We start from the raw sequence: 11,818 nt of genomic DNA on the forward strand, positions 1-11,818 counted from the left end.
TGCAACCCAAAGCCAGTTCAATTCTGAAAATGCTGCTTGCAGTGTCTGCACTAGAGACTATCCTAATCTTTGAACTGTCATGATGATTTATAGACGAACTCCTTCAGTCATGTTTGCTGAAAGTCAGCCGTTTAGAGTGGTAGCTTCGTTTAAATTTATTCTGTTTCATTCTTCTCTAGTCTCCTTGTCCCTGATGGAAATAAGACAAGGAGAAAAGTGTTACTGTTACTAGAAAAGTGGGGCAGTGCTGCGAAAGCAGGTTATTATTTAAATGGCCAGATTCATCTAGATCTGTGAGATTTATGAATGTGTTTATTTTTTGACATGCATGATCCAGAAAATAAGTTTTAAATGATACTTGGAAATCTGTTATTTAGTGTCCCTTCTCCTTGCTTTTCAATAGGAGGCACTGTCTGTCATTTTCTAATTGAGTCCTTCCACATTGTGCATTTGGCTTTCTTCCAGCTGGAAAAGCTTTTGCATTGTGTGTAGCTTGTTGAAGGTTGACAGCATTCATTATAAAGCTGTTTCACTTTTCTATGTTCTGCTTATGTGCAGCATACTCCTACTCCCATTGAAGTCGATGAGAGTTCTGCTACTGACTTCAGTGAGAATGGCAGCAGGCTTTTGATTATCTTTGCATTGTCTCCTGATTCATCGTTGTGATTATACAGTAAAAGCTGTGTTATCCGGCACCTCCAAACGGAAAGCTCTATAAACCGGCATTTCTGAATGCCTGGTTAAGAAAGAACCCTGGTGGCTCCAGTCAGCACCACTGACCAGTCCATTAAAATTCCGGTTGACGCAGGGTCGGCCGACTCCCTACCTCCCTACGGCAGGCTCCGTACGCTGCCCCCGCCCTGAGAGCTGACAGTTGTGGCCAATGGGAGACTCAAGTGAGTCACTGTATGTAATCCTTCTGTCAAGTTAACAAGAGGAGATAGCGAGACCAAGTTTTGAAAAGTCAATTGAAATAGTGATCCCAAGGGAGAAGGGAATCCTGCAAACTCCAAGCCCTTTTGTACAGTAATGAGCCTGATCTTCTGAGATGTCAAGTATCCTTAACCTCCTTTGAGTCAATGGAAGTTGAGGGTATTCAGTACTCTGCAGGATCCATTCCAATGTGAGTAACTGTGGGAAGTAGGAATCTATCATCGATATTTGTTAGAGCATTCCTCATTTGAATGGCTAATTCTATACTTAACTTCTCCAAACCAGCAGCATAAGAAGTAACACCTGTTATATATATATATACACAACTCCCCCAAAGGTGCAGAAAATAAATTCTAAATATCCAAGCCGAATACAAAATTGGGAGAGTGGTCTGCCAGATGTGTATGACACAGATAATGTAAGATTCCACTTTGTTCAATCCTCTGAAGTGCACTGCTCCTGATTCATGTGCATTTGGGAGAGTGCTGACTAAGCAGACCCATCAGTGTGATAGCAAGGGCAATGCCATTACACTGCAAGTGGGAATGCAATGAGATAGCCACTTCACATGGCCCATAAAAACAGAGGGACTGGACAAGTTATAAAGAGGTGCCCTGGTCAGAAACCAGGCTGCTTAACCTTGAACCTGATTCAACCAGCGTTTGTGGCATTATTGAGTCAAACTGGTAATGGACAGTAGCTTGATTATAAAGACAGCTGTTACCCACAGATATCTTAGTGCTTATCGGTGATACAGCACTTCAGGTGGGCTGTAGTAAAATGCACTTTTCTAAAGTATATTTAAATGTGATGCATCCTAATGCTCTTAAGTGTCAGCACACACCCAGAACCCCCTTGTCACAGGGTAGCTGGCTCTCTGATGGGGGTCAGGCCTCCAGTTACCTGTGACAGGCTCCACTAAGGAGAACGAGCCAATCCAGATCCACCTTTGAATAGTTAGTTGCTGAGGTGGGTAGCAGCAGTTGTTAAGCTAAGAAACACCTGGGCCTAATAAAGGGTTGTGAGAGCTCAGTTAGGAGGTCCCAGAACACAAGAAGCTCTTGAGGAGAGGGATGACTTGGAAGAGCTGGTTAGGTCACCATGAAAGGGAACCTAGGAAAGGTACTCCTAGAGAGGGAAGAGATTCTGAAGGGGAGAGTTGAGTGCCAAGCCGTAAAGAGAACTGGCTCCAGTGCAAGGAACTGACCAGATGTTGGCAGGTGGTCCAGATGGCAGAAGAACTACACACCATTCCAGAGAAGAGCAGCCGTGGTTTGATTTCTGGGGAGGCTGAGAGTCCAGAGAGGGAACCCTTCCCCAAGTGATGACAATTAGACTGCTGGTGTGCAGAGGCCACTGCCTGTCATGCTGACCAATGTTGTCTCTGTTTCTCTTCGTAATCCCTGTCTGTCTGTATCCATCCATCTGTTGTCTTGTGTTTTATACTGCTTAGAGTATGTCTAAGACCGCAAACAGGACAGCACGTGTATACATGCTCAAGACAGCTTTGATTGACAGAGCTCACGAAAGATAGCAGAGTAGCTGCTGCAGCATTGGCTAGCTGACAGAGCACATACCTGGGGTCTGGGCATAATTGCAGTGTGGTGGCTAGCATGTGCTGCTACCCATGCCCATGCAGCTACTCTGCTATTTTTAATGAGCTAGGTTGATCAAAGCTAGCTTGGGTATGCCTACATGTGCTGCAGTCATGCCTCCTGATTGCAGTGCAGACATACCCTTAGATCAGTGGTCCCCAAACTGTGGGGTGTGTCCCCCTAAGGTGTTGCGGAGGAATGTTCGGGGGGGGATGCGTGATGGGGCCCAGGCCAGCCCCGACAGGGTCAGAGAGGGAGCACTCCCAGCCCCCCTCTGTCCCCAGACCACCTCCGATCCCAGCCAGAGCTCCACTCCACCCCCAGCTCTGCCCCCAACCCATCTCTGCCCTCATTCCCTCTCCGCCTCTAGCCCCAGCTCTGCCTCCAGACACAGTTCTGTCTCCAGCTCCGCCTTCAGCCCTAGCTCCTCTGAGCCAATTGTGCAGTAATGGAGGGGAGGCAGATTCCATTGCTGGTAAGGAGTTGGGGATGCAACAGGGAGAGTTTGGGCATCACTGCCTTACATTGTAAGTGCTTTGGGGGGGACCAACTGTCTTTTTGTTCTGTGTTTGAACAGTGCCTTGCAGAGTCAGGCCCTGATCCGTGCCTGGAGCTCCCGGGTGCCATGATAATACAAATAATTACTAAGGGAAATGAAGGCAATATCTGAAAAGTCACGCAGGAAGTCCATGGCAGAGTAGAATAGAGATCTTATGGTTTCCAGTTCAGTGCCTTAGCCACAAGACCTTCTTTACACTTGTATAGATTGTTTGTTTGTTTCTTCTTTACTCGTGATTGTATTTTACTAAACAAGAAGCTATCAAAATATGTGTAAATGAAGATTAGTTACTTTTGATATTTTCTTTGTACTCATGGCATGAACATAACACACACTCTTTGCTCCTTCTTTGTTTCTGGGACCCCTCAGTGTAATTACATCTTTATTATACATGTTCAGCTAATTCTTTATAGTAGAATCTGCTAAATTAGAATGCCACTATAGGTTTCAGAGTAACAGCCGTGTTAGGCTGTATTCGCAAAAAGAAAAGGAGTACTTGTGGCACCTTAGAGATGAACCAATTTATTTGAGCATAAGCTTTCGTGGGCTACAGCTCACTTCATTGGATGCAGTGAGCTGTAGCTCACGAAAGCTTATGCTCAAATAAATTGGTTAGTCTCTAAGGTGCCACAAGTACTCCTTTTCTTAATGCCACTATAGATGGTCTTTAGTTCTGATTATATGGAATTCACAGTTAATAGAAAATACCGGATAATTATTCATGTCTCTGTCTGGGGAGAGCAGTGACATTAATGAAGAGGCCACGGGAGTTGGGAGGAGACTGTTTGTGCTGGGACAGGATCTGAGCTTGTTGCTTGTCCAGCTTTCACTGTAAGGAGTCTTGAGTTCATATTTGGCAAGAAGCTAGCAGGGAGAGTTTTGAAATACTGTAACTTCGTATACTTTCTGCACATATCACAGCTATTGTTAATGTATCTAATTCTTGATATGTCTTAGCTCCTTTGCAATGCAGAACTGTTTGATCAAATCTAGAAAAGTATTGGAATACGGTTCAAATTCAGAGAGGGAGAGAATGCTCTATACTATTCTGTGCAAAGAGGGCTTTTAAAAAAAGCAAGGTGCTGCTGAACAGGCTGAAAACTACAGTATGTGGGGAAAACGGGGGGGGGGGATGCTTTTTGTTAGGACAAAATAATGCCATGCTTGTTTGGCTAGACACGTGCAAGAATCAAGAGAGGAAAAAATGGAGTGGTGTGGATAGCTGGACAAAGGTGAGAAATATGAAACTTCCTCTGAAACACTATATTCAGGGTCTTCGAGAGGTGATTTTTTTTTATATGTTTGAGTTGAGTCCATGTAGCATAAGTGAATTTAAACACAGCACAGCAGTAGTTGATTATTCACTTCGTCTCTAAGGTGCCACAAGTACTCCTGTTCTTTTTGTGGAGAATAAGACTCACTGCTGAGTTTGTATACAAATCCTATTAGAGACGTGCCAGTATTTTCATAGAAGTTTGACATAGTTTAAATTACAACCTGGCAAAGTGGCTTTGTCCTAACCAGATTTTTTTTTGCTTATCTAGATATAGAAGCACCATAAAGGCATATTCAAAATATTGCAGTAGCACTGCTGAAACAAATACCTTTTTGTTGATTTTGTTCTATTAACTATGCTCCTCTACCTTATGTTTCCCTGTCCAACCCCCTCCAAACTGCCATCTGCAATAACCCGCAGGCTAAGGTCTTAGCTAGGCAGAAGTAATACCATTCGGCTATAAAATCCAGAGCTAAACCTGCACCTCTCTAAATTCTGGCTTTTTTACTTGTCATCCCTGCCATGTGAGGGACTAAACAAAGGAGCTTATTTAATGCCACTTGTGATCAAGCAGATATCTTCACAGTGTGACAGAAAGCCAACACTTGTCTCCTCCAGGAGTCACATAGCAAAGAGCTACTGCTAGGCCAGGAGGCTGACCTACAGTATAAAACCTGCTAAAGAGACACCCCCGCCCCCCCACCCCCGGCGCACGAGTGACTACTTGCAGCGGCCATGGAACACCACCACTCTCTCATGTGCAAACCTTTGGAGAGAGACCACTCTTACAAGTGACCACATTTGCTTGCTCCCATGAGTGGTCACTCTTGGCAGGTTTTACTGTATTTGTTTTTCTGTTTTCTAGAAGTATTTGAGGAGGGTAAAGTTTACTAGTTTAATCTCTTTGCTGCTGCATAAGGAATTAGTGGAATTCGAATATTATTTCGAATTTGATGCTGCAAACTGTTCAAGTTGCCCCTTCTATCCTCATGCTGCTCTCTGATCAGTGCTTGTTTCAGCAGAAATAATGCTTGTTTCTGAAGTGTAGGCTGTACTTTCTGCAGAGATGAGAAACAACTTAGATTACATAGGACAAATGGCACGAATGTTGCTGCCCTAAAAATAAATAATAATTATACTTAGCTCTTATGTAGGACACTTACTAGGTGGAGAGTCACATGAGAGTGGCATGGTCTAGTGGTTAGAGCAGAGAACTAGGTGTCAGGGCTCATGTGGCCTTACTTTTTGGGAGTGCTGCACAAGCTAGCTCCAACTGAAGTGCAGAGGAACTATGTTCAGCACCCAGAGAATTAGGCCAAGGGGATCTTTTCCCCAGCTCTTTCCATAATTCGCTTTGAGGCTTTGGGCAAGTCACCCTAGGCCAAAATTTTCAACGGGGGCTGCAGTTGCTCATCGAGGATAATTTTTTGAACGTAAGGGCCAGGATTGTCTGTCTTCACTATGAGTTCCGGTATAGCCCTTTCTACCTTTAGGTTCAACATTTTCTGCTCAAAAAATTAAGCTTCAGCCTCAGTAGTGATTAAATCCATCATGAAGTAGGCAAATTCCTTGGACCCATCTTTCTTGATCTTTTTAAGAGTACCCTTATGCATCCTAGATGTTTCTATTCTATGTGTCGTTTAATTGGCCGCATTGTTTTGTGGTTGGTCTGGACTGATGATATGCTTTATTTGCATTTGCCTTAAAAAAATAAAAAAATAAAATAAAAGTCTAAATGTAACAGCAGCTAGCTGTGATTGGATATAACGGTTTGTGACCATGACCCTAGCCTATGATGAGGGTCAGGAAACAAAGATCCATCTCTTGCTAGCATGCCAGTGTTTTGCACCTTGGTTACAGTATTATTGTAATAAGGAAATGATGGTAAATCAAAGGCACAGAGGTCTTTTAGAAAGAAGACTTTGCAAAGATTATGCTTCAGTAGGACTTATGGGGTGGGGGGGAGAAACAATAGTTGAGCAGTGAAGTCCTCTGCAATCCTGTAGTCCTCCATGCACGTGTAACAAACTGAAAGTGGCTTGATCACATTATGTCTTTAGAACTTGCTTATTACACAACTTACAGAGGCCACCCTGTGATTTGATAGATATTGAGGTGTGAATGGTGTAGAAGTTGGCAGAGTAATGTATCCTCAGCAGACAGCCATTATGAAATACACGTCTGTGGCCATGATTGTGGAATCTTTTAAGAGTCTTTGTTGTAACGAGACCAACATTATGCCTGCCAGATGAAAACACCAGTCTGAGCAAACAGTTATGCTTAATTATTTACTTTTGCTGCAATTTTGATTTAGACAGCAGTTTTCTTTCTTTTTTTCTCCTTCATTATCATTGAGTTGGATCTGGCAGAGTGACAGCTTTGCTCTCATGCTTGTCACAGTGTGGCTTTACACAGGGTTCTCATTAGCTACTTCTTAGGATTTGGTTGTCTGTGATTCTGAGAGCAAATCTGGTGTTTCTGTGCATGACTCAGTGAGATGCTCTGATTTACTGGCAGTGGTTTAGTCACCGGCTTGAACTGCCTGTGATCAAAACCTGCACTCTGATCACTCACATGCCTTCACAGAGGCTAACTTTACACACTATAGAGTCAACGTCCGAAAGCTTTGATCAAATTTCAGGCATGTGCTGCTGAGATCAACTGAACACAATGGGTAGTGTCCAAGTGCAGCACTGTTAAAACACTGTGTGGCGTGAGTGCTGCTTTGAATTCTCATCCTGAGAAGAAAAGTATGATCAATATCAAAGTTGCTCACTCTTTTTACCAGAAACACATTTTGAACCAGCCATGCAGGGTGTGTGTGTTGGGAGGGGGGTTGGGTTGTGGAGTGGGAGTATTTCTCTAGACTTTGGCAGCTGTTATGTCTGATTCCTGTGAGAAGCTGGAAGATTGTCCTTAAGTCACTACAAAATCCAAACATAACCTTATCCGGGTGTGTGGCAAAGTGGTGGTGGGGGAGAGCAGGAGGTGCACACATGACATTCTCTCTGCTAATGAGCAAGTGGGCCATGTCTCTGCCCCTTTCCTTCTCTGCTGACCCGCAGATGTGCCTGGGGAAAGGATGCTGTGCCATGTAAGGACTCTTGTAAAATACTCCTCCAGAGGCCAGCAGGAGAGAAATGGCATCTATCTCAGACACTGTGTCTCCTGGCACAGTCTAGATTCCACAACCTCCCCTTGCTCGGGGTTGTGCTAGGGGGCAAATTCATCCCATGATAATCAGTAATAATACCCTAGCTTTGGAGAGGTATATGTGGCTCTAAAGCTAGCATCTGGCTCAGTATACAACTTTCTCTAACCTTCTGTGCAGAGATCTCTGTTTTTAAAATGAGCATAGGAATACTTTTATGACTGTCTTCAACTTTAAAAGAATAAGTAGATTAATAAAAAGCTGCTGGGAGGGAAAGTACAAGTGGCGAAACTATTAGTGGAGGCTGTATTCATATTATTGGGTTTGGAATTAGGGAGAAAAAAGATACATAAAAGTTTAAACAGTGTTATGCGCTTTTTTTCTTGCTAGTATTTTCTCTCTACAATATCTGATCTGTTGACATTTCACATAAAAGAACTAAAAATCCTTTTTCAGCCTATGACATTGCCTCTATGCAGGCAATTTTTTAGAAAAATAACCAATTGTTTTTCTTAACAGAGTTTGAGCGGTTTCATTGAAAATGACTAGCAAAACAACTAGCACAACAAACAATATAGCTCAGGCACGAAGAACTGTACAGCAGTTAAGAATAGAAGCTTCTATCGAAAGAATAAAGGTGAGAAACATTCTTACTGGTCTTTCTCTCTTTTTGTATGAACCATGTGAATTATGGCAGATATATTTTAGTAAACTCACAATATATATGTAGAGTTTTTTGTATTATGGATTACACATCACAGGGGTTATCTTTGAATGTAGTCGTTTCACTCATACCTGTGGTACTGAATTTTACAGATTTCCATATTGTTGCTATAGAAGAAATTGTACCAACAGTATAAAAGGTACTTTATGGATATGTGAGAAGACTACTGTGCGTTTATAATCTAAATCTATAATACATAGCGAGTGGAAGATGAGATGTGATGTAAAGCAGTTTTTTCCAATTTACCATGTTGGTTTTGGATGTTTAAATTTTACTTCATATATCTTTGCAGGTAGGTCAAGGGTTTATAGCCCTCTTGAAAGAGGAGGAGAGTTGAGACAAGGTGCACCTAAATTATGATGGACAAGGAGCCCAAACTCCTCCCTTTTTCTCCCTGTCCCACCCAATGGTTAAGGAATTTGATTAAGCTAAAATCTCACCTACTAAGATTTGGCTTTTTGTTGTTCTAACCATACCATTCCTTACCTTCATTCTCCATTTTATTAATACTTTTATTAATACCAACAGTCCAAAGGTCAGCAGACTGGTTAATTCAACTGACATAGGTGCTTTTCTTACAGTCAGCTAGAGATTAGGAACATGCAATGTCTTGCAAGGAAATGACTGAATCAATTTCCTAGAAACTGTAAGTTAGCTGATGACACTTCAGTGATTATTAACAATGTCTAAAGATATAAAATCTTCTTATTAGAAGTCTGCTCTATTGTTCTGAACCTGCGGTTCAAATCTCAGAAAAATGTAAAGTTACTCATGCCTATCTTCCCAAACTAACCCCAAAGTACCTTTAAAGACACCACATCCTGGGTTATCCTTGTTTTTGCTTACTTTTTTCCCATTCTACCAACCTCACCAAGGCCAGTCCAAAAAGCAAAGCCCAGAAACCTTTGCATTATGCTTGGTGGCCTTAGCTCTGGACCTGAAGATTTTATGGATTTCTCAAACTCTGTTCTTCCATATGCAGAACTAATTCACTGTAGCTATGGATGCATCCCACAGCCCATTCCATCCTATTGCAAATGATTTGGGAATATTTACCATTTTGTGTGTTTTTTTTTTTTTTTTTTTGCCAGGTGTCAAAAGCATCAGCAGATCTCAGGTGCTATTGTGAAGAACATGCCAGGAAAGATCCTTTACTAATGGGCATACCTGCTTCTGAAAACCCTTTCAAGGATAAAAAAACATGCATTATATTATAGTAGAGCAGTGAGTACCTCCATAGCTTTCCCAAGCGAAACAAACTACAAGCAAATTCTTAGAGAAATAACTGATATCAACGGTGTAAAACAGCAGTGTATTTACTATGTGTGTAAATGAATTTTTAAGCTTAAGATTTTTTTCTTTATAGCATCCTTGCTGGGAACGAAGATTATAAACTAAATTATCCTATTTCTTGTAAAATGGAATGTGGTCTGTGGCATGCAGCTGGTAATTCTCTTGTGTTGGTTTTTATGTAAGGCCAGGTATACACTACACACCTATGTCGATATAACTATGTTGCTCAGGGTGTGAAAAATCCATGCCTCCTGAGTGACGTAGTTATACCAACCTTAAACCCCTGTGTAGACAACTATGTCGGCAGGAGAGCTTCTCCCGTCAACATAGTTACTGCCTCTCTGGGAGGTAGATTAACTACGCTGATGGGAGAAGCTCTCCCATTGGTGTGGGAGCATCTTCACTAAAGTGATCCACTGCAGCACTGTATGTGAAGACTAGCCCTAAGGAGATAAGGTTGGAAGAGGTGAAGGTCTTTTTTTAAAACGTGTAATATTTGCATTTCAGTTTAAGGTATTAGGCTACACAATCAAGACCAAAGTTGCCTGATCTTCACCTACAGATCAGCAAGGTAGACCCGTAATTTGGCTCTTAATCAAGATTAATTTACTGTAGCTTTTTAAAAATAGTGTATTTGTATTCAATTAGTATATTGGTTTTGTGTGTGTGTGTGTGTGTGTATGTGTTTGTGTATATGTGTTTGTGTATATACACATTCCAAAGTGCATTCTCTGACAAGACTCCTTGCAAACTACTGCTGCAATTATTGATAAACTCCATAGGTTCATGCCTTTACCTTCAGTTATGTCTTAATTCTTTTAAAAAGTGAAAAATCTGTTTTTGTGTCAAGAATCAATACATTTCTGATGATGTATGTAATTTTTCATTTTTGAGAAGGTCTAATAAAGGAGAATTTTAATCCTTTCATTCGGCCCCTCTAAATTTTCTCCTCAAATTATGATCATCGTAGCTCCTTTGATAGGGCTACAGTAAGACTCCAACATTTTGGAATTAGCATTTCTCTTGCCCCACTGCTAAGGTGAGGGGGAGGATTCTATCACTCCAAGCCACATACGTCACCTGTGCAAGTCTCATTTAGGTTTTGTGCAGTGATCCAGGATTTGGTTCTTTTAATAATTGAGTTCACCTTTTTTTATGGAAAAAGAAGCCAAATCCTATCTGGATTACGATCAACCAAATGTAGTTGGAAGGCCTTTCCATAACATCACTGATGTACAAATAGCCGAATAAAGTTTTACATATGTCTTATGTATTGATGGCATAAGTGAGTGGAAAGAAAACAATATTGACTTCTAGTAGGTTACCAATGTGCTGTTTTGTGTGTGTGTGTGTGTGTGTGTGTGTGTGTTTCTCTATAGCCAGCTATACAATGCCTGAAATTGTGATCTTCTGTAACGATATTTACAGAAATCAACCACTTTTAATTTACTGTTTTATGTTGCATGTGTCTAATTCTGTATTAAATTATATATACACTGTTGATAATATATTGAGAAATTATATGTTTTTAACAAATCTCCTTTCAAAAATCTAAATTTGAGACTTCCTGTAAGAAAAAAATAAATGCACGGATTGTTCTGTGCTGACATTCAAATTATTTTTATAATTAGAATATTTTTCTAATAACAATTTCAAAACTATCTAGATTTTTCACTGATTTTATTTACCATATTTCAGTCTATCATTTTATAATGTGTCTTGTTAAAAACAGTAATTAACTTAGGTATATACTTTCATAACTGAGCTGTTAGAAGCAATCATTCTGTATTTCCTCAGTTCTGTAAAATCTTGGTTTTTTCAAAGTAACTTTTTACAACCCAAATATTGCCCTTCTATTGATCTATTATGGCCCGTGTTGTCAGCACTTTCGGCTAAATGTTTGAACTGTTTAGAAGCCAAATGAATGTATGAAAATGTAATAGATACAAATATGGTGATGCAAAGGTTATTTTGATACCTGGCTCTTTCTCTTTGACCATTTCTAAGCTATTGGTTTATGATCCTTCTTACACATAGCATTTCATGTCAGAAGTATTCAGCTAAATTTGAACTTTACTAACTTGTTTTATAACTACTTACGTTGCATTAATTTGAGTAATGAGTTTAACTGAAGACTTTTTTACATAGATTTTCTTTTGACCTGAATCCATGAATCCATTTTGTTCAGTTACTACTTCCATATCAAATCTACCCAGTATTTTTACAACTGGAGTCATAAGTGCCATGATTGTGTTTTTCAAGTTACTGAATCAAAACATGTAAATGA

The 11,818-nt window shown here is 40.6% G+C and overlaps 1 protein-coding gene across 1 annotated transcript; it reads left to right on the plus strand.

Moving 5' to 3' along the window:
- The first annotated feature begins 8,055 nt into the window (after positions 1–8,055).
- On the plus strand, positions 8,056–9,455 carry GNG12 (G protein subunit gamma 12). The gene is made up of 2 exons (XM_077824774.1): positions 8,056–8,151; positions 9,330–9,455. Exons 1-2 carry the CDS (start codon positions 8,056–8,058, stop codon positions 9,453–9,455), a joined length of 222 nt encoding a protein of 73 aa, XP_077680900.1.
- The last annotated feature ends 2,363 nt before the right edge of the window (positions 9,456–11,818 follow it).

Source organism: Eretmochelys imbricata, chromosome 8 (genome assembly GCF_965152235.1).
Source record: "Eretmochelys imbricata isolate rEreImb1 chromosome 8, rEreImb1.hap1, whole genome shotgun sequence".
Classification (NCBI taxonomy): domain Eukaryota; kingdom Metazoa; phylum Chordata; order Testudines; family Cheloniidae; genus Eretmochelys; species Eretmochelys imbricata.

What these genes read in the sequence shown, in the direction of transcription:
- GNG12 (XM_077824774.1), top strand. Translation starts at nt 8,056, where the DNA reads ATGACTAGCAAAACAACTAGCACAACAAACAATATAGCTCAGGCACGA. An exon ending in CTTCTATCGAAAGAATAAAG is followed by an intron (nt 8,152 to 9,329) that starts GTGAGAAACATT and finishes TTTTTTTGCCAG; the next exon opens with GTGTCAAAAGCATCAGCAGA.